This window comes from Rhinolophus ferrumequinum, chromosome 9 (assembly GCF_004115265.2).
Source record: "Rhinolophus ferrumequinum isolate MPI-CBG mRhiFer1 chromosome 9, mRhiFer1_v1.p, whole genome shotgun sequence".
Taxonomy (NCBI): Eukaryota; Metazoa; Chordata; class Mammalia; order Chiroptera; family Rhinolophidae; genus Rhinolophus; species Rhinolophus ferrumequinum.
The window spans coordinates 10935921-10959586 of record NC_046292.1 but is presented as its reverse complement, the minus strand read 5'-3'; the positions used below and the strand labels follow the sequence as shown (position 1 = coordinate 10959586).

Below are 23666 nucleotides of genomic sequence, written 5' to 3'. Positions count from 1 at the left end.
GTATTTATATTTTCGAGAGTAGCATTCAGTACTTTCTAGCTCACATTAGTGCTGCTGAAGTAAGTGACCTCATGAGTTCATAATGACATCTGTGCAAGATTGCTACTTTGCCCCTGAAGCTTCAGAAGCCCTCTTGCTGAGGGAAAACTAGGTGTTTTCCATTCAATCTAGCTATACATTCTCTAGTTAAGTCACAGTGCTTTATTTTACTATCAGTAAGAAATTCCCTCAATTACATTTTTTTAACCTTTTGAAGTTGTAAAGAATAAGCTTGATTGCATTTTAAATCTCCGGCTTCCTTTTAGATAAGTGAAATGTATTCTAATTTTCATAAAGGTGTGATTACTCCAAGGGGATCGTCAGATGTCTCGTTGTATAGAAATCACAGGCACGATTAATCATATTATACTAGGATTGGCAATTACTTTTTACAGGGATCACAAACTAGTTTTATTCCCATTTTGAATTTCTTTTAATCGATTTCCTCTGAGTTCAGAGTGGTTTGTTGATATCTGCTATTTTTACAGAATCTTTATGAAGTAGGTGGGGAACTTTCATTACTTACGGCGATGGAGGTTTTCCTGTCTTACTGTATGTTACTTACCTTGGGTCACACAGCGTCATAGCTAGAAATAGTAGCCAATCTCCTGACCTCAAAATTTAATGTTAATTTGTACTTCAGAAAGATTTTAAAAGCTGGTTTAAATTTAGTTGGATGTAGGATAGTAACTTTTCAAAGGAAAAGATGCTACTGGGCCTGATAAATGGTCTTTTAGTACCATTCCTCTTTCACCAGCATGGGTCATTGGGCACGGGTCGGGAATCTGGCAGCAGACGCTCCGGCCAGTGTACACCTTAAAAGGTCAAAATTCAAGGAACCAGAGACGTATATTCGTTCTGACCAATAAAATATCTTGACAGCATCCAGTGACATATAAGGATAGGGTCTGCTGTTTTCCTGGATGTACTAATGATGTCATTTCTATTATAAAATCACGTGACGTCAGCACCAGCGTGTTGTGAGCAGAAATGTCAATAATCCGCGGCTCATTTATGTAGGTGCTGCCGAAGCGAGCACTGTCCTTGGTTCATTTGAATGTCTAGTGCTAGGAAGACAAGGGGCTTAGGAAATGGTCTCTGCCCTTAAGGAGCTCAGAAGCCTGTAAATTGACTTCAGATTGTGGTTTCTCCCAAAGACTTGATCACTTTGGGGAAGCTGAGAAGGCCTAACACAAGTGTGAAGGGTGAGGAAGATTTCTCTTAAAGACTTTCATGAAACCACATTCATTATGTTAATACACTTACGTGTGAAATGTTTTGTAGGGCTTCTGTTGGCACGAAAAAATGAAAAACTGTTTCAGAATGCCTCTATGCCCTCCGGGAGTATGAGTGATGATTTCATTACCTAATCATGGAAGTGAAAATGAAGGGCAGTGCAAATTGATGCCGGCATGTAATGACAGAGGAATTGCATCTGAGCCCGTCCCTGTATGTTCTCATTGGCATGTGCTCAGGGCCACGTTGGCAGACATGCCCTCAGGAGCCTGGACTCGATGCTCGTTGTGGACGGCGGCGGTGAAGCGGCTGTGTGGTGAGAATGCTTAAAACGGGGCATCACAAAAGTGTGAGTCCCTTTATTTACTCGTAGGCTTGCTAATTGTACTTGGAGATTTGGAAAGGGAGTCCATGTCTTATTGAGCCAAACAGATCTATTTTGCTTGGGAAAAAAGAGTAATATAAGTAACGTTTTGCAGCCTTCATTGATTCAGTTTGTTCTGAAGCAGACCCTAGGCTCACAGTCTGTCAAGATGTTGTATAAAGGGGCAGCTGTATTTGAGATGCTGGGTTTAATTCCAACGTGGAAAATGCAGCCAAACTCAAGGAATCGGTTTCTTTGAACTCTTTTCATTGGTGAATTTCAGGGCTGATTGGGGTTAAAAATATGAGAAGTCGATAAATTAGGTAAGGTAGCCAATGGGATACGAGAAATGATAATTGCAGGGGAAAGAATAAGAAGGAATATGGGACATATATTTTTCCAGTAGAAAAGTCATCTTACTGGGTTTTTTTGGTGAAAATAATTCTAATTTTGTTCATATTTTACATGACTGTACTCTTCAGGATAGGAGTTAGGGCTTGAAATGGAAAGCCTTCCCTCTAGCAAGTTAAGCACGAGCTGAAACAGCTTACCCAATGTAGGGCAGAGGGGCCAGCTATCCAGGATTCTTTATCTAATACAGCTTACAGTGAGCCTAGTACAGTACTTCTCTACTTTGGAGAATGGCGGGAACTGCCACTGTCTGTCCTTTGCCACCGCCCCCCCGCCCCCCCCAGCGAGGAGGATTTAGGCTCCTCCACTACTCCAGTTAGCCATCATCACCATCAAGATTCTAGCAGGCACTTTGCTAGGACACATGGCAGTATCATGAGCTAATCTGGTGGATAAATGATCTTGGAAGCAATTTCATGAGTTGTGCTTCACGTTTTCATTTTCCTGAACGTGATCATTCTTCCAGTTTTTAAGATGTTGTACCTAATTCGTATATGCATTCCAGGCGTGGTAGCGATGAGGTGGGAGGTTTCTGGTTGTTGTTCTCCCCAGTTTCCTCACCTTTTGGAACATTTCATATCTTTCGTAACACCCCAAAGAATACTTCACGGTTACTTTTTTGCTTCTATTATTTCTTGCTCTTCTCATCAGTGGTAGAGGGAATGCTGGAAATTTGTACGGTGGCTGGCATAGTGAATGGTCAGGGTAGGTGCATATGATCAAGGAGAATAGAGATGGTAAACAATAATAAAATGAACTCATGCCCCTTCAAGAAAGGACTTGCTGCCCATCTGTAAGGAGTGTAGCTAGAGAAGCTGTGAAGTCCCTTCAGCGTCTGCCTCAGCTTTGAAGCCAAGGTCACAGTCTTCCGGAGCCACCCCAGCCAGTGGCCGAGCAGAGCAGTGATCCCGGTAAGAGCCTCCCCTTTCACCTGAGCTCGAGTCCTCTCAGGGCCGCCCTCGCTCCTGAGCTTTCTGCTGGACCGTCAGCAGCTGTGCATCACAATCTGATGGCTCCTCCTGCCCAATGCGGCTTCCTCCTCTTCTCACAAGCGTTCTCTCCGTTAAACCTTTTTCATTCCTAATTCTAATTTAGCGTCTGCTTCCTGGAGAATCTAACCTGTGACACACTTCTTACGTAAATCACCCTATTTCCTTCATTTTACTCTTTTAACCTCAGGCATTGCATGAAATATCAGAGTGGTGTAAATGCATTGCTTGCCTCTGTGCGTGGTTTTAGCTCTTTCTAGAAAATGAGGGAATACAGATAGCACAGGGAAGACATTTGAAAATCATCCATAATAATTTTTTAAAATTCATTACCTCCACTAGAGGTAACTGTTGATATGGCTTATTTTGTAAACTTTAGAGAAGTACAGTAAGCACTCAGTATTCAGCTTGGTGAATTTTTCACAAACTGAACACATCTGTGTAACCACTGATCAGTGAGGAAACAACTTTACCAGCACCCCGGGAGCCAGTCTCCCTATCCTCACTTGGAACAGTATAAATTGAATTTGATATAAGCGTGGTCATGTAATATGTACTCTTCTGACTTCTTTGCTCAGTATTATGTTTGAGAGATTCGTGTATCTGTGTCTCCTTGCTGTATAGTATTCTATTGTGTGAAAGTATGACAGTTTATCTGTTCTATTGTTGATGGGCATTTGTATTATTTTTAGTTTTTTACTTCCTATATCTGTTATTTTTCTGGTATAAATATTGCTTTGTATTTGGTATTTTAGCTAGATAAGCCTATTCGTGGAACATTTATTGTCCTCTTAAGTGAATTGTATAAAAGCTAGAAAAACTTTTATTTCTAAAACCACATTCTCAGAATATTATTACTCTTTGTAGCACCCACAGTTAGTTTTCCTCTGAGTTTGAGGTCTTGAATTGTCTTACTGGCTGAGGGAGACTAATTGCTCTTCCCTTCGCTATCTGCCAGTCAGATCCTTGAGTCAGGGAAATTGTTAGAGAATAAGTTTTCTGGTTTTATGGTTGTACAAGAACTTGGCTACCATTCTGGTTTTCAGTGGAGAGAAAAAATACAATGAGAAACCTTTAGGGATTTTAAATATTTGGGATGGGCTTGGTACTTGAGCTGCGCCTATCAAATTAAGGTGGCTCATGACTAGTGTGGGAAAGTGCTGAAGAACAGATTTCGTATTGAAGGTCTAAAAGAATCATGAACAGCTTGGGTGCAGAGGCCTTGAGCTATTTCAGAACTTCTAGCAGTGTATACTGATGTTTGTTTCTTTCCCACTATAGCTGTTGAGTGGAATGTCATGGCCAGCTCCTCAGACAGTGAAGATGACAGTTTCATGGCTGTGGACCAAGAAGAAACTGTGCTGGAAGGAACAATGGAGCAAGATGAGGCGCCTCACCCAATATTGGAGGTTGAGGAGATTAGACATAATAGGTCCATGTCTGAGCTGCCAGAAGAAGTTTTGGAATATATCCTGTCCTTTCTTCACCGGACCAGGAACACAAAACGGCAGCCCTTGTCTGCAAACAGTGGTATCGACTGATCAAAGGTACTGTGGAAAGTGGAAAGGTTTATTTATTTAAAATTTATTTGAATAAATATTTTTAAACTCCCAATTTTATTTTCTCTTTCTCCCTTAAATTTATTGTGGTTCTAAAAATTTCATGTTAGACAGTTAACAAATATTGTACGTTTTCCTTTTCTCTTTATCCTGGTTAATTTTCTGAACAGCTTGAATACTATAGATAGTATTCAATCAATTTGCAGTTTTAAAATGAAGATTCTTTCTGCATATGCTTAGAGTTGATCTGGTAAATTGTATTGTCCTTGAATAAGCAGAGCATGGATGGCCATGGGATAACAGTAATAGCTGACAGGAACCTACCTCTTCCCATTGTCAGGCACGATTGTTAACTGCTCCATGATCCTCTCAGCAAGCTGGAATGGATGAAGGAACTGAATGAGGCACAGGTGGATAACTTACCCTGCTCACACAGGTCGTAAGTGGAGGGTCAGAGATTCACGTCAGGCCATCTGTCTTTAAAGTCCAGGTGCTTTATGCGGAGACCCTAGTGTCTCTTCAAGCAGCTGACTGTGTGCAATTGTGAGAGCATTTACCCCTTGATTTTATCTCTAAACAGCACAGGCCTTCTGCATATCTTTCCTTTTAAAACGAGTTTTTCCTTTTTTGTCCCTCTTGTTTTCTAATCAAGATTTCAACTTTAGCTAAATGTTGAGGTCACTAACTATGTTGTATTTTTGATTAATAGATAGCAGTTATTTGGCTTCATTCCATTTTAGGTGGAAAGGGCCCATTTGTTTGAATGAAGACGACGAGGCCAGTTGAATAATCTTGATCAAAGCAAAAGTTATATCAATTTGTTCTTTCCTGGGGGGAACAAGGCAGCCAGGGATAGAGAGAAAAACCTTTAGATAAGAATCAGTCTTAAAATCTTTTCCTTGCATCAGGGTGGCTCTCGTGGAGCAGGCGGTCTTTGTCAATTACCCAAAGCCCAACCTGGAGGGCTAAGGACCAGCTGTGTTGAAACTGCTTGCTGGGCCCTACCTACACTTACTTACCTGTTCACAACTGGTAAGACTGGTACGCACGGCCTGCTTCTGTTGGCAGAGTTAATGGACTCTTCAGGAGAGGCTGGCTCCCTATGCTGTGAAAATTGATGCTTCCACCTCGAAAATAGAGGTGGGAGAATCACAGACAAGGGGTTATGATCTAATCACATACATGAATTTATTCTTAGGCTTCATTTGGCATTCATATTACTTTGGTCTTTTTTTTTTTTAAAGAGAAAGGAACTGTAACCACGTGTTCAACAGTTTTAGATCTTCTGGGGGAAGTCACTGCCAAGACAACTTTTTTTCCTTCTCTATTATTGTGTGTCTGTCTTTTATTCATTACCACCTTACCTTAGTTCAACGTTTGCAAATCTGTGTTATTTACTTCACCAGTGTATAATTGCTGTCACATATTAAAAATAACCACGTCTGTTTAATATTCCAATTTTCACTGTGAGTTCAACCAAGGGACAGTGATCGTCATTGGGAAACGTGGAAGTACAGTGATCCTGCTTATGGATCCACTAAGGTGGCATAGATTCAAGAATGGTACACTCTTTTATAATGGAACATAATTGGTTGTACTCTTCATTCAAAAGTGTTGCTTTTTAAATAAGATTTCATGTGTTAGAAAAATAGATTGTTCCAGGCACATGATGCTCTCACTTTTTTAAAAACAGACTTTTGTTTTTAGAGCAGTTTTAGTTTATAGTAAAATTGAGCAGAAGGTTCAGAGATTTCCATATGCCCCCTGCCCTACACATGCACAGCTTCCCCTACTATGCACAGCTTCCCCTACTATGCACAGCTTCCCCTACTATGCACGTGCTCCACCGGATGGTACATTTGTTATGAGTGACAAACCTACATTGACCCTTCAGTATCACCCTAAGTCTTGTTTAAGATGGAGAATGCTTGATTGCACGGTCTAATGATAGATATTTACTGAATACCTGTTATATTCCAGATACTGTTTTACCATACTCTTTCTCACAAAGCTAAATTGTCCTCCAGCCCCTTTGCTTTGGAGTAAATAATGACAATTACTTTGATGTGTTGTGTCATGTTATGACATTAAGGGTACAGAGTTAGAGTGTGAGCTAATTTTGTAACCTTGAGCAAGTCATTTAGCCTTCCTGAACCTGATAAATGAAAGGATTGGATCTTCCAGTTTTGTAAGTCTAGGATTCTGTTTTCTTTCTTTGAATGAAAAAAATCAAATAAATTTGGAGTTCCTCAAAGAAACTTATGTCTTATGAATGATAAGACATTTAAATAGATGTAGTTTTAATAACTTGATTTACAAGTGAAGTGTCCAGGCTGAGGCATTTGTTATTTTTGTCTTTAGGTGTAGCCCACCAGTGTTATCATGGTTTCATAAAGGCCGTCCAGGAAGGAAACATCCAGTGGGAGAGTCGGACGTACCCTTATCCTGGAACCCCGATCACTCAGCGGTTCTCACACAGTAAGTATTTACTATGAAAGGAGATCTCACCCTGCTTGTGTTTCTAAAAACTACTTTGGAGGCATGTATTTGTCTGACTCCCCCGCCTTTTTAAAAAATTATTATTAGCTTCAGATGTACAAAGCAACATAATGATTAGACATTTACAAACCTCACAAAGTGATAACCCCAGCTAGTCTACTACTCGTCTGACACCGTACATACATAGCTATTAGAATACCATTGACTGTATTCCCTATTGCTTGACTTGTTAATAAAGAGAATGTAAAATGAGAATTTATATTATTTTACTGTCAGAATTGGTGAAGGTCATGAGACTAAATACATTGTAGGCACTTTGGTATAGTTTTATATTATGCTTTTTCATTGAATTTTTCTAGTATGTCTACTGCGAAGGGGTCAAGATATTACGGTTAAATTTTTTAAAACATCTGACATCGTGTAAGGAAAACAAAGGAAAGGCATGCGTGAGGGTATTTTCTGAGATCCTGTTTAGGGAGTAGCCAGAGCTTAGCACTAAGTCTTACAATAATTCTTTATTTTAGCATGTTCAGCAAAGACTGAGTTTGACTGGGGTCACACGATTTTTGAATGTGAAGGTTATTGATTACAAAATACAAATGTAAATGGTAAAATTATAAATGTCCTGGCAAATAGATGTAATTGGAGTCTTTTTAATTATTCTAGAACTACCTCTCCAGTTAATTGATTTTGTAGACACATTTTAGTCTATTAATGATTTATATCCCTCCATCAAGTAAGATTGAGATGTGGTATATCTTAGGCCAGTAAATGTATACTTATTAATGGTTCTGCATAAGGAAATCTCATTGAGGGGAGGGGGGACACCTTCTAGAAAGTTCTCATAATTACTGCTTTAGTTATATTCCCTGTTCAAAAACCTTCAGTGCCTGTCCATTGCCTACAAGATAAAAGCTAAACTTAGTCTTATATTCAGAGCCCTCTTTAATTTGAGCTATGTCTAAATTTACCACTTCGTCTCCCACTTTTCCCAAGAGCCTCCTCTGTCAAGCTATCACTTTGCTGTACTTGTTTCTTCCTCCTGGGAGTATTCCCATCTACTTATCAGAACCCTGCCTCTCCTTGAAAACTCAGTTAAAGTTCTAGCTCCTTCATGAAACCTCCTCTCAACACTCTAGCCCACAGAAAAAACTTCCTATTCTGAGCTTACCCTGTTGTTTTGGCACTGAACTCACAATGTCTTTCATTGTTAGCTTATAAATATGTACGTGTCTTTTTTTTAAACTATACTTTGAACTCCGGAGGGAAGGAGTGTGTATTGTTATCCATGTTGCATAAAAGGTACCCCGAAACTTAGCAGTTTAAAGCAACAGTTATTATCTCTCATGTACCTGAGGGTCAGGAAATTTGGAGTGGCTCAGCTGAGAGCTTGTGGGTCAGGGTCTGTCATGCGTTTGCAGACAGGCCGACAGCCAGGGCCGTCATCACCAGAAGGCTTCATGGGGGCTTGGCTTAGGGGCTCTGCTTCCGGGCTTACTTCAAATGGCTGTTGGCGGGAGGAGATCCCTCCTCTCCTGGACTTCACAGAGCTGCTTACGGCTCGGCGCTGGCTTCCCATTGAATCAGTGAGCTGAGAGGGAGACAGGGCATGCCGCACGCCGGAAGCCATGGTGTCTTTACGACCTCACCTCTGAGGTGGACACCATAATCTCTGCTGTGTTCTGTTGGTCACCTAGAGATTGTGGAAATGCCAGAAAATTGAGGATCATTACACACCACCTTAGAGGCTGGCTACCCCAGATCACAGTTATGCTCTGTACCCAGAAGACAGTTCAGTAAATAATCGTAACTCATTGTCTTTGAATTGGATCTAAATAGATCAAAGGAATAGCCAAACTAATGCTGTGTTTTTAGTTCTCCCAAGGAGCTATTTTACCTGTGCTGTTGTAACCCCCTAGAGCAATAGATCTCAAAATGTGATTCCTGGACCTCTGGGGAGGAGGGCGTCTGTGAGACCCTTTTGAGGATCTGTAAAGTCACAACTTTGTTTTAAGCTGTCAGTGTGGCAGTGAAGAACGCAGCGATCACTAGAGTCGAGGGCCTGGCCTTGGTGGATGCCGGCTGCAGCCACTTTACCCGCCTTGCTTCTGCAGACTTCGTGCAGATGTCGACCCAGTGAAAAGGGCAGTTTACTCCTGCTTCCTCCCCTGTGTCTCTCCTCTATCTTATTATTATTAAAATAGTTTTTAAAGGGTTGTGACTATTTCAGTCCACAGACCACACTGATAATCACTGCAATAGACTATAACATGAATACTTGCTGAGAATACTTAATGAAATTGCAGGAGGAGCCATGTTAGGTCCAGTATTTATTAAGGAAGCAGTAATTTCTGTTACCTAGAGATAATTGGAATAAGAAGTAAAGACAAGGTTTTAAAGTCTGAAGACTGTAACTTTAAGACAGTTTTTTTGAAAAAATAGTTTTAGAACCCTAAGTGAGGGAAATCAAATGAATCTGGGTAAAATAAAACCAGAATAGGAAATATTCAGAGGTGAATAATTATTATAACAACAGTACAGCTTTCTGATGAGAGAGGGGAAAAATATTTTTCAGTTAACTAGCTTTTGAAAGAGTGTTACTACAAAGTAGAGGCAGTTGTTTGAAGGGGGAAGGAAAAGGAATAGTGTGGTGAGGAAGCCCACAGAAGTTCAGAGATTGATGGGTGGCTTTTGTTTTTGTTTTTGTTTTTGGGCTTAAACAACAAATTTATTCTCACAGTTATGGAGGCTGGAATTTCAAGGTCAAGGTGGTTCCCTGACCAGGGCTCTTTTCCTGGGTTGCAGACAGCTGCCTTCTTGCTGGGTCCTCACACAGAGGGGAGAATGAGAATCCAGAGATTGCTGGGTTTTGATACTTCTTTTTACTTAAAATTTCTTTTCAAATCTTCCCTTGAACTCCAAGAAAAGGTACCACAGATTTTTTAAAGAGGTATCTTTGATGCTCCTCCACAAAATTGTTGTCTTATTTGAGGGACAAGCAGGTTCTGTTCCTTGACACATCTGTATACCTTTCACACACCTGGTTCGTAGTTGATAATCTATGAAATTCTGTGGCATTAAATGTAACAAAGATATGAGCAGTACAGCTTCTTTCCTATGTAAAAGTCTGGGACCAAAACGGAAGGGGAAGTAAAATGAAGCCAGTTCTCGTGGTTTTTTGGTGAGTGTGTGCATGACCAGTCACGCAAGCCTTCATTAATATAAGATGTCCTTTCAGATTGATGTAGGGGTCTATTGAGTCTCCAGCATCGTGCTTTGAAAAATGTTTTAATGTTTCGGCTCCAAATGTGGTTAGGTCATTCCACACACATGCTAATCAGATTCCTGGCTATGGCCAGCTGGCCCAGACTGGATAACCAACCTTGCTTGTTCCATAGTTATGTAATTATAGTCCTTATCAAATGTGTCCTGGCTTGTAGATGTGAGGCATAGTCTCTTTAAGCATGGATAAATGCCTCAGGACCTTTCCCTGGAGACAAGTGGGGAAACAAGAGGGGAATTTAACATCTGAAAGGACAAAAAGTCGGGAGTTCAGTGGACACTTACTGAGTGACTACCAGGCACCGGGAAAACAGGAAACAACCGGAAGACCTTGCACTTGAGAAGATTGTGATATAGTACGGAAGTATTTGGAATGCCGAAGAACCATTTGCTTATTGTGTGTAATTATGAATAGTTGACTTGTCTTTCAATGGGGGTTGTTAGATATTAACTTGAGGGTATGTGTCTTGCAATAATTGTTCATGGAGCAATCAAACCCATTTCTGAAAATTGAAGAGCTTGAGCAATTGGAATAACATTCTTAATGTTATTTCCTAGCAGACTATTCTTACTGTACTATGAACTATAACTTTTGTATAGCACATTCCAATGGTCTAGATGTTCTGAAAGGAAAATACTCTGCTTGGGTGGAGAACTTTGGTAAAAGGGAAATGACTACTTGAGCACTGGTATTTGCTTAAATTCTTAATTTTTTTTTAAAACGCCCATTGAACTTGTCCGGTTCTCCCACCCCACCCAGACCAGCATGTAAGTGTCTTAAATAAAAATAGACAATAAACAAAGTTCAGTAGAATGCCTAAAATATTTGAGTGTATTATTGATGACCATTTTCTCATTCCATTATATCTGAGTTCTAAACATAGCTGCCTAAATTGACTCCCTTCCTCTTTGAGCTTCGTTGATAATTGAGTGCTGGACTTTGAAAATACAGTGTGTGAAACTTGTCATTTCAGTCATAGTATCTTTGCATAGTCTGGGCTGTGCCTTCCTCTTCCAGAAACCTTTGTTTGCTCAAAGAGAAGCAGGAAAATGCGATCGCCTTATTTTAGTATAGGATTAAAATACATGTGGTCAGAACCTCATGGGGCCCAGCTGCTGGCTGGGTTTTCAATCCAAATAGAGAAGAAGAATGTTTGCTACCTCTTTGATAAATAAAGGCCCTGAGCTCTTTTGCTACACAAAGGAAGCAGCTGCCAAGAGTTGATCTTTGAAGAATAGTGAGGCATAAATGAGCCCTTGACTCTTTTAGTTATGAAATCAGGAATTTGTCTTATTAAACATTGTTATAATGGACACAAGTTAAGGTTTCAGAAGCCATAGAACATTGCTAATTTCTGTCCTGGAGATATGGATTATCAAGAGGAAAAGAATGTTCTTTTATGCCTCGTACCAGTTAGTTCAGTCCAAAATTGTCCATTTGTTGGAGTAGCTTATTCAAGAAAGGTATGAGAAGACCAAACTGTCTGAAGCTCAGCTCCTTTAGTGGAGATTAAAATGTGGTTCCAGTAATTATTGTTTTGGTCTAATGTCATCTAATTTGATCCTTCGTTATTTGTAGTTTTTAACAAATTTGAAACATGAGCAATGGAATTTCATATAGGATTTTACTTCTTAATAGACTTTCTTACTGGAACGTGGATTAAAAAAGTGATTTAGATAAAGATTAGAAGTTATTTTCAAAGGCAAAGGCAGTCAGTGGAAGGTGTAAGGTAATTTAAATCTTCATGTACCATTCATTGTATGTTTGAGTTCTGGAAATGTAGTAATTTTTTGTAAGTGTGAGTTTTGATGATTAGCTGGTGTTTCATTTGTTCACATCTCTGGTCTCTTTAATTTGTTCGTTAATTTAAAAAGTCTGCAGCTCCATTATTGCACAGTGTCAGAGGTGTGATGATTTGAATTTACTCCTTCCACTGACTGAGATTACTGGATGTAGTGACTAAACACTCTGTTTTGATTACCTTTAAACTCCTCCAGTTTTCTGACGTGGCCTTCTTAGTGCAGAGGTTCATTAAAGGGTGGGCTGAGTTAAGAAACAAAAGTGGTCGTTCCCAGAGCTAGTGTATATCACATAGATAATAGCAGTAGCAGTTCCTTTTTTTTTGAACTTGAATTAAGTGGTGCCAGAGTTCAGAAGAGGTCTTAAAAACAGTGGTGTGCTAAACTGGACTAGACCTATGGGTAAGTGGTGTGATCACTGAAACCCTGCACTAGTGGGTTGACTCTCTGAATTCCCCTTCCCCTTCCCCTTCCCTTTTATATGACCCTTAACTGTTCGAGCCTAGCTGCCCATGAGCATTGAGAGGTCTTTTCTCCCACTGGTATGCATGGAATGAATGGAAAGGGAATCTTTGCTCGGCCCTCTTCCTGGGATCCCAGATGGTAAGTGCAGGGACTGTAACGAGTGTGGTGATCTTTTCCAAAGGATAGAGACGCACATGAGCTTCTAGTGAGAAGCCAAGTGGAAGACCTTAGCTTTGCTCAAGCCTGTCGTCTAGACTCTGGCTCTGGTCTTCTCTGGTTTAGGGGAATAGCCCCCCTCACAATCATTGCCTCTTTTCTTTGGAATGGTGCCCATTGGGAGGTGTATAATCATCTAATTAAAAGGGTTCTTCTCAGAGACCTTGGTGCTTTTTAAATGTCACTTACTGCACTAGTTTTCTACTCAGTACCAACCAGCTTGCCTTGGTGGCTTTTGGATACACCTAGGGGCTTAATGACTGTCGTGCTTATCTCTCAGTTGCTTTGGGACCACACTGCTTCTGTGATCCCTGAGCTACATTGGTCTTTCTGTGTGGTTAGTTCATGGCATTGATTACAATTGTTTTCTGTCGTTCTCTTTTATATAAAGATTTGTCTGTTGGTTTGTGCTTCAGGTTTTATTTGACAATAAAAATAAGAGGAGGACTAGAGAGAAATGGGAAGGCAGAGTACATCTGTTAGCACTGTCTTTCCCTAGGCCTAAAGGATAATGACGTACGTTACGATTAATTATGCAGCGTGCTGAAAGTCTATTCATTGAGCACTCTTAATCCGAATTCTCCTGTGCTCTTGCTGGAATTATTTCAAAACATTGCTATCACTTTGCTTAGTGTGCTCAGAAATAACATTTTCCTTGCTTTTTCCGGGGCCTTATTTTAAAGGTCAATGTGATATTGACCAACCTGAAGACAAGAGGCTGGTTATAGAAAATTGGTACCCGGTAACAGAGTTGCAAAAGATGTGAACTACTTGATCGTTGAAAGATAGGGACGATGTTAGAGGAGCTTCAAAATTAAACATTATGTATTTATTTATTTTATTTATTTATTTATTGCTTTTCTTTTTAGGTGCGTGTTATTATGATGCCAACCAGTCTATGTATGTGTTTGGAGGCTGTACCCAAAGCAGCTGCAATGCTGCCTTCAATGACCTCTGGAGACTTGACCTGAATAGCAAGGAGTGGATCCGACCTTTGGCTTCAGGTAAGAGAGAAGATGCTCGTCTTTGCCTTCTCACCAGGTGACTCCATTTACATTGAAACTACTTAATCCTTTTTGGTGTTGGTCTCAAGGACAGGTTAACGGGGCCGGGGTTCTTTGTCAGATATGCTGTGTAAATTCTAAGAGTAATATGCTTGTGTAAGGTCTTTGGATTTTTAAAAGTTTGTACTTTATCATTAGTGTTGGTGCCCTGCCAACATTGCTGTACTGTTGTGTGAATTCATTTGCGTGGTTTTCTCAAGTACTCGTGCAGGTGTGATAGGTTCTTTGGTATGAAGTTGAAGTAAGAGCAGAAACACCGAGTCGTGAGAACTGTAGTTGACTGACAGAAGCTATTGTCCCAGGGCTAAGATCTCTGAATGTCTTTTGTTGTTGCCAGCTCAGATATTTGGGGAGTGTATGGAACATGCCTCTGCTGGTTACTCTGAACAACTCAGGAGTGTGGGAAGATTCCACAGTAGGTGCATTCCTGCACAGTCCCACTATGCCAAAATTCTGGCAGAAGGAACAGATTAGTTTTCTCCTTTTTGACCTAACCTTTTTTGGGGAAAAGAATAAAAGCACAATTGATTTTGCGCTCATAGCGGCTGGACAGTTTGAAAAGACACGGTTTGAGGGGCTGATGTGATGGAGAAATAGAGTCCGCTGAGTACAAAGTATTCTGTTAGCTTTGTTAGCAAGCTTTTCCCCAAGCATTCTTCATTTGGCTTTTCAAGTTTGGGATTCACTCTGGGACTAAGGAGATTCGGGTTCTATGTGCAGATTCCCAATTTATTTAGGTCTTGATTTACTACTTTGATTACCAAATGGAAGGCAACATAGTGTATTAAAAGGGCACTGGACTAAGATTAAGGAGACATGAGTTTTATTTCCTGCATAATCACCAATTCTCCATGTAACTGTGAAAAAGTTACTGAATTTCTGGGAGATACGTATAGGGTGTAGGACTAGATGATTCTATTTTTAAATGGGTTGGGAAGGCTAGTTTATCTTTCCCTTTAGTTCTGTAATGACTGCTATAAATGTCTAGGCCAGGGGCTTAAAACCTTTTTATGAGAAGGAGCTACGTTTTGCTTTCCCAAAGCTGTAAAAGCTCCTGTTCCTTCCCCCTGCAGTAGGCAAATAGAGGAGGGAGGAGCATACCGACAGTGGATACTCGCAGATGAGACTGGGTTTTGTACAAATGAAGCTCTTTATTAAAATTATTGGAAAGATGAACAAGTGTTAATCTTTTAAAAATTTTAGAGGTTAGTACTGTTTTAGGGCCCTCACGATTTTGCACTTTGGAGAGTTTCCTTTCTAGCCCTTGTTCTCTGTTGCACTTAGTGCAATATTGATTAGTATTTGGAATCACAGATTCTAAAATGCAGGACAATCTTTTCAGTTTTCCGCATCCTGTTGCCACTGTATTTGTTGTCCAGGTTCCATTTCAGAGCAGCTTTGGTTCCAGTCACAAAATACTAAGACTGCCTTTCTCCATTTTGTAACCAAACTTGATGCCTTTGATAATTTGGGTGTGGATGTTGCTCTTTCTTGTAGAAGTGGAGCTCTGGACTTTGGGACCTTAGTAGCCTGTTGCCAACTACGTTGCTTATTTTTCTTTATTTGTCCCTATAAGATGGACATTTTGTTTTTAACCACTAAGTTTAAAGACTGTGTTTTGAAATTTCCAAGATAGGAGTATCAGAGAAATAACTGACATGGTAATTCAGATTCTACAAGTCTGAATTTTTAAAAATACAGTGTTAGGGGCCGGCCCGGTGGCTCAGGCGGTTGGAGCTCCGTGCTCCTAACTCCGAAGGCTGCCGGTTTGATTCCCACTTGGGCCAGTGGGCTCTCACCACAATGTTGCCGGTTCAATTCCTCGAGTCCCGCAAGGGATGGTGGGCTCCCGCCCCCTGCAACTAAGATTGAACACGGCACCTTGAGTTGAGCTGCCGCTGAGCTCCCGGATGGCTCAGTTGGTTGGAGCGCATCATCTCAACCACAGGGTTGCCGGTTCGACTCCCGCAAGGGATGGTGGGCTGTGCTCCCTGCAACTAGCAATGGCAACTGGACCTGGAGCTGAGCTGTGCCCTCCACAACTAAGACTGAAAGGACAACAACTTGACTTGGGGGGGGGGGGAAGTTCTGGAAGTACACACTGTTCCCCAATAAAGTCCTGTTCCCCTTCCCCAATAAAATCTTTAAAAAAAAAAAATTACAGTGTTTAAACTGTTCCCTTTTATAAAACATGTAAGCTCCTGAATGTTTAAAGTAATTTTTTAAGGAAATATCTCAATCTAGTTGCTGCATCACTCTAATCTACAATTAGAGCCTAGTTTAGAGGGGGGAAAACTGAGCTTTTGAAATGTCTACTCAAAAAAAAAAAAAAAGAGCAAACAAATAATAGTTTAATAAAGAGTCCCATGAGATTCTCATTTAGGGCAGAAATCCATGGGAAGATCGCCTGAGGAAATATTTCTCTATGCTGTCATGAGTCCCAACCAAAATTACTTTTCTAACTGAAACATCAATGAGTCTTTCTGAAACAAAACACAGTTGTTGATACGTCTTGGTGCGCCTGAGTCACCCAATTTCGTGCCTGGAGGTGGGTAGGTTGGAGGGGGGCTGGGCTGAGGGGGGCTGCTACTCACCACCCTTCGGTGCCAGGTGTGAAGTCTTCTAGCATTTGAGCATTTGCAAGCGATGAGTATTTATTGCAATAGCTTTAGCTGTGCTTGGCCTTCAGAGTGTAGCCGTTTGGGAAGAGTATCATCAAACGAGCAGTGGAGAGTCTTGACAGAGATGCGACTGCGCCAGTGGTCTTTTTACCTGTTTGTTTGGTTCTATTGGATTACACTAGAGCATTCTCCTTTTGGTCGGCATCTTGTCAGCTCAGGCTACTGTAACAAAATACCGTACACCTGGTTGGCTTGAGAAGTTTATTTCTCAATGCTGGAGGCTGGAGTCTTGAGCTTAGGGTGCTGGTGAGGGCCCTTTTCTTGGCGTTCAGACAGCTAGCTGCCTTCTTGCTCTGTCTTCACATGGCAGAGAGAGACAGTTCTGGTGTTTTCTTCTTCCTCTTACAAGAGCACTTATCCCATCATAAGGGCTCCACCCTCGTGACTTCATCTAAACCTAATTAGCTCTCAAAGGTCCCATCTCCAAATGCCATCACATTGGGGTTAGGGTTTCAACATATGATTTTGGGGGGATACAGTTCAGTCCGTAGCAGTTGGAGTTAATGCGATTTGCCAGTGAAACCTTGTCTTGAATTCCTTTTGAAATCATAGAAGTGCTCCATCTAGAGAGCGTGGAGGCAGTGAGTGCTGGAATGAGAGCGACCGACCTCCAGCAGCACTTCTCAGACATTTCCAGGGAAGCAGTTCCTCCTCCCTTTTACACTTGCTAGTGTGGTCCCTGCCTTCATGGAGCGTGTATTGTAACGGGGAAGAAACAAAAAACGAGTAAGCAAATTGTTAGAAATTATGAAGGAAACAAACAAGGAATGCGATACAGAATAAGAGGGGGAGAGCTACTTTAAAACAGGAGACAACATTTTTTTTTTACTGAGATCTGAAGGATGAAGAGTGGAGGGAAGTGAGAACAGCATGTGCATAGACCTGGGGCCAGTGAAAAATAGGACATTTGGAGGACCTACAGCTACCTTTGTGGACGCAGCATAGTGAGCAAGTAGAGGAGCACCGATGGAGTTGAGATGTAGACCAGGTTCTGTGAGACTTTGACATTCTGAGCAGAGGACTGTTACGACCCAATTTACATTTGAAGAACACTTTTGCCGCTATTTAGGAAGTGGTTTGAAGAAGGCAAGAAAATGAAACAGAAAACACAAATAGGAGGCCATCAAAATACTACAGGGGAGAGACTGTGGTGGCTTGGACTGGAGTCCGAGTAGTGGAGATAAAGAGAAGGGGAGGAATTTGAGCTGAATTTTTATGTTAAAATTGATGGGACTTCTTTTTTTTTTCCCTTTAATTTTTTATTGGAGAATTGGGGAACAGTGTGTTTCTCCAGGGCCCATCAGCTCCAAGTCATTGTCCTTCAGTCTAGTTGTGGAGGGTGCAGCTCAGCTCCAAGTCCAGTCACTGTTTTCAATCTTTAGTTGCAGGGGCACAGCTCACTGGCCCATGTGGGAATCGAACCGGCGACCCTGTGTTCAGAGCTCGCGCTCTAACCCACTGAGCCACCCGGCCGCCCTGATGGGACTTCTTGATGAATTGGGATGGGAGAGTAAGGGGGTCAAACAAGGCCGATTTATGTTCAGGTTTGTGCAGCTAGCTAGATAGTGGGACCATTTGCTGAAATGGAGAATACATGTTTGGAAAAAGTTTAGTTTTTGATCTCTTGAAACATTTAAGTGGTGGTATCAAGTATTAGTTGTTATGAGGATTTGACATTTAAAACAGAGGCTTGACTTCTTAAATGGCAGCACAGTTTTTCCTTTTGTTCAGTTAATTCTTCTCTCATCCTTCATTTGTTCATGCAGCAAGTATTTATAGATTGCCTACTCTGTGCCTGGTATTGTTTTTAGATGCCGGGGATACATTACTTAACAAAACAGACAAAAATCCCACTTCTAATGGAGCTAAAGTCAGATGAGGGAGGTCATAGTAGAATGACAAATACGTACTCTAGTATGTTAGAAGATGATTAATGCTGTTACAGCAAAACTATAGCATGGCACGGGGGATCGGGAATAGGGCATTATATTAATAACGAGGGTGATCATGGTAGACCTCCTGGAGAAGGTGACATTAGAACAAAGACTTGATTTATACGAGAAGTGAACCATGTAGATATCTAAGGAAAGAACATTCCAAACAGAGAGACTAGCCAGTGCAAAGGTCCAAAGTTGGAGTGTGCTTCGACAGTCAAGGGATAAGGAGGAATCCAGTGTGACTGGAACAGACTGAACAAAGGAGAGCGTGCTAGGAGAGGAGGGGGACACACAGTGCAGGAGAAGGTGTCATATGTGGAAGCCTTTCTGGCCATTGTAAAGACTCTCAGATTCTTTGAGCAACATGGCTGGTCACTTAGGTTTCTGAGAAGACTGTGTAAGAGGGCAAGTGTGGCAATGAGGAAACCAGCTAAGAAGTGGTGACAGTAACCGAGTGAGAAGTGAGAAATGATGGTGGCTTTCACTAGGCTGTTTGCAGAAGGAGAAAAACTGGGTGGATTAGATAGAGCCGGGGGGATTCGCCCTCAGTTGGGATATGGAGAGTGAAAGAGAGAGGGGAGTCAGGGACAGCTTACAGGATTTTCAGCCTGGGCGTTTGAATGAATGGAGCTGCCATTAACAGCTGGGTAAGACAGTGAGTGGTCAAGTTCAGCCAAGTCCAGGAGAGATGAGCAGTTCAGTAGGAAATATGTTAAGTTTGAAATGCCCATGAGGACATCCAGGTGGAGATGAGCGTGGCTGGAGTTCCGGGGAGACGTTTGTCTGGATACCAAGTGAGGGTCATTAGCACCCAGATGGATATAAAGCCCCGAGACCGGATGAGGTTACCAAGGGAGTGAGGGAAGGACAGGACGCTAAGTCTGGAGCCTCCAGCATTTAAAAATCAGAAAGGCGAGGGGGAAATAGCAAAAGACTAGAAAAGGAGCCCTGGGGAGGTAGGAGAAAACCAGGGCAATGTGGCATCTTGGAAGCCACCATACATGAAAGTGTTTCCTGGAGAGGAGGAAATAATCAACCATGTTATACGCAGCCGAGAGATCAAGTCATATGAAGACTGAGAATTGACCTTGAATGCAATAAAGAGTATTGTCAATGAGTGGTAAAGACGAGAAAGCCTGTTTGGAATGGTTTTAAGAGAATAAAAGAGAAGAGTTGAAGATGGTACATACAAACAAGACGTGAATTTTTTGAAGAGTTTTTCTATAAAGGAGAGCGGAGAAATGAGGTGCTAAGTGGGGATGACTAGGATTGAGAGGGTTGTTTTTTCAGATGGCAGATTTTGTAACATATTTATATGCTGATGGGAGTAACCTCGAGGGAGGGGTTGGTTTGGATGGAGAGGAAGACTTGTTAGAGCAGTGTCCCTGAGTAGTGAGAAAGGCAGAATCTGCCTCCCTTCACGTGGAGGGGTTGACCATGGATAGGAACACTGACCGTTCATCCACAGGAACAAGAAGGAATATATGGTTACAGATGCCGGTGAATGGCTAGATGTGGCAACTGGTGGAAGTTCTCTGTGATCACTTTATCACTCAGAAAAAAATAATTGAGGATGGATTACAACAGAAGCCGTTGGAAATCCTGGCCTGGAAATCCTGGTGGTTGATTATGAATGTACAATTGTGTACATTGTAATCTTTGCCAGGTGGTTCTAGGAAGTTGAATTGTTTCCCCCTTCTGGTATTAAGGTAACACTTTAATTCTTACTCAGATTCCCTTGACTCAGCCTGTGGTCAGCTCCCAAAGCAAAGGAGCAGATCTTGGGACAGGTACTTCAAAAGAGTAATGTGAAACCACTGTTTCTAAAATGCCCTTTATTCATACTGAAGTTAATTTTGGCATCTGGTTCATGTATAATATTATCATAATTTACAGCCTTTTTGGTTACTTTAAATCAAGATAAAAGTTTTCAAGTAGAAGTTTTTACACTTAAAATTGGAGCGTTTTGGTTTTCAATACTTCTTAAATATTAGCCCACACCCATTTACAAAAGGGGAACAAATTTCAGTTTTAAAACTTTCCATAGTTAGGAGAGTCTGTAAAAGTTAGGAAAAGATTTAAAGCTTAGCCTGTCATCTCTGTTAACTAGTCCTGGAGCAGTTGATTTTCCCACCAACTCTCCCCATAGAATCTTCTTTCCGAAAAAAAATTTTTTTTCCTTTCCATTTTCTCCTCTTTCAGTCACATATGCAGTTCCAAGCGATGGCTTGTGGTTCAGGCCCTCTGTTTTAGAAAAAAGAACGCACTCAAGGACAGAGGTATATAAACTAGATTCCTGTCCCAGCCTTGGCCTTGCCACTCCTGAGCTACTTGCCTCTGAACCTAATCACTTCTGCATTCTCTGGGCCTTGATATCCTTCTCTGAAAAAGAGGAAGAGACCACTGGTCTAAAAACCACATAGAGATCACCTTTATCCAAATCCCCTGGGAAGCTTACGTAAAGTTTAGATTCCTTGGCGTCATAGCAGACTTACTCAGCTAATCTCAAGGGGCTGGGAAGAGAGTAGTGGATCTGAATTTTAAAAAAGAGAAAATGTCCCAGTTGATTTTAAACCTAGCTAAACTGGGAAATCCTGAATCCCTACAAAATCTTCTTGCTTTCTCACTGTGCGATCGGCGACCTCACTCCATTATCCCAGTCCATTAGACGGGTGTGTAATGTGTCAAACTGGACTCCTGAACTGTCGCTAAGGGAGAAGGAAGGCTGCTCTGTGCAGTCTTAGCTGCTGCTTTGTAGGAACAGCTGCTACCTTTTACCCCAGTCAGTCAGGAGTGGCCTACTGTCAGGAAGGGCTGTGGAGGGCGTTCTGGGGGTGGGCTGTTGGGTGTCCCAGAAGCCGCATATATACTATCTAACCTTCACACCAACCCAGTTAGGTGGGCACTACTGTGATCCCCATTTTACAGATGCAGAAACTAAAGCTCAGTGAATCACCCAGTGATTTACCTAAGATTACACAGCCAATAAGTGATAGGGTGTGATTGAAACCCCAGATTTTGTCTAAAGTCTGTGTTTTTTCTACTATGGCATATTGTGAGTAGTTTTTTTCTGTAATTTATTTCATATTATTAAATTTTTACACTTTTAAAATACTTCTTAATTTTAAATAGAACAAAGTTCCCATATGCCCCACATCCTGTTTTCTCTGTTGTTAACATCTAGTCATAATAGTGCATTTGTGACAATTAATGAACCAATATTGATACATTATTATTAACAAAAATCCATACTTTATTCAGATTTCCTTATTTTTTAAAAATCTAACGTCCCTTTTCTCTTCCAAGATCCCATCCAGGATACTTATCTTCAAGTCGCCCTAGTTTCCTCTTGCCCGTGAGAGTACTCAGACTTCCTTGTTTGACGACCTTGACAGTTTAAGTTCTGTCAGGTATTTTGTTCACTGTCATTCAGTTTGGGTTTGTCGGATGTTTTTCTTGTGGTCAGACTAGAGTTACGGGTTTGGGGAAAGAAGACCACAAGGGTAAATTGCTGTTCTCATCACATATCAGGGCGATTTATCAGTGCTCTGCTTACCTTGATCAGCTGGCTGACATAGTGTTTATTAGATTTCTCCACTGTGAAATTATTTTGTGTCTCCTATAAAATTCTTTTCTATAGTTTATTCTTCTTTCTTTTCCTGGGATTCCCTTTTCTTTCTTTGTTGTTGCCCTTGGTCCTTGTCATTCCATTGAATTTGGGGGGAATAACTAAGTTCTTTGTTATGTCAATCTTCAGAGTCAGGACAGGAAAATGAGCAGAGGGTGTCATTTGAAGAAACCTTTTCACACCTTAGCGAATTTTAAAATATCAACATAACCTGCCTTTTTAAATTTTTGGGTGGGGAGCAGGATGCCGAAGAGAACATACCTCTCTTGTTATGACCTAACACAATCAAGCTCTTTCTAGCTACCCAGAGTCAGAAGAAGCTCTGTTGGAAATAATTGTGTTCCTTTAAGACTGTTCCCTAAAAGAGTAATCACATCTTCCAAAATCACTGAGTAATCCTGCAGAAAAGCTAGTTTACTTTTGGAGTCAAAGGCAGGAAAAAGAAAGAGTAATGGTCATATCAGATATATATAGGAAGACCAACGTATCCTTAGCTGCTGGAGAGTGCTAGAACTGTCCAGAAATAACTACCCAGAGTGTCACTGTTTCTCTTGCTGTGTAAATGATACACCTTAAAAATGATGTGCATAGAGCTCCTGGATCCATTGATGAAGCTTTCTGTTCTGTGTCTAGTGAAAAAGCTTAGTCTTAGGTTCTCTGCTACCCTTTCCTGAGCCTGTGGTAATGTCGCCAGGAAATGTCAAACAAATAAGGGAGCCTGGAACTGATACCTGGCACCCAGTGTAACCAAAACAGCTGACAGGAGCGTGTTCTGAAAAAGATCACCCAGTCCTTCCTTTGGCTGAGGTCCCCAGTGTTAATAGTGACACTAAAATAGCTGGATGTGGAACTTTTTAGCATAACATATTAGTATATTCATAATCATTAGATTCTGTTTTGCATTTAACCACTTTATACATTTTCAAACAATACCATCATATGCAAATATGTTCCGAGAATGCCAGGTCTGTGGAGATATGAGAGAAGTGGATGCTTGTCAACTGGTAAATAGTGGCCCGTGTAACAGGGAGACGTGCCTGCCTTTCAAATACACTGCAAGCTTCTATTCTCTCTTAACAGATTATTGATCTCACTGTTATAATACTTTCTTTGTGAATGAGAGGGCCCACTTAATTCTACCTATGGATCTTTTCGTGATTTCCAAATATATTGATTACCAGAATGTGTTAAAATCTGTCCTTAGTGTTTTCTCTTTTGTGTTGAAAATCCTGCATTCTTTAACTTTTATTCATTTGGCCCAATTCATGAGCCTTTTCTATCCTTCCCTAAAACCCTCTAAACCTTTTCTTATTTTAGATAGAAATCCAGAGTATTGCTGAGAATAAGCAGTGACTTCCCTTAGACTTTTGAGCTTTCATATCTATGCATTGTGATCCTGTCTGCCTACCATTTTGACAAGCCCATTTTTGGTTGCTCTCAGGTTCCCTGTGCAGTAAAACTCTCAGACTGTGCAGTGTTTCTGTTTATTCTCAGGT

At 41.1% G+C, this 23666-nt stretch overlaps 1 protein-coding gene across 1 annotated transcript in view; it reads left to right on the top strand.

The window, feature by feature from the left end:
* FBXO42 (F-box protein 42) overlaps positions 1-23666 on the top strand; it is a 76919-nt gene that overhangs the window by 31523 nt on the left and 21730 nt on the right. The window contains 4 exon segments of the mRNA XM_033113518.1: positions 4321-4518; positions 4521-4586; positions 6960-7076; positions 13730-13864. Of these exon segments, the coding sequence (XP_032969409.1) occupies positions 4321-4518; positions 4521-4586; positions 6960-7076; positions 13730-13864 (516 nt within the window).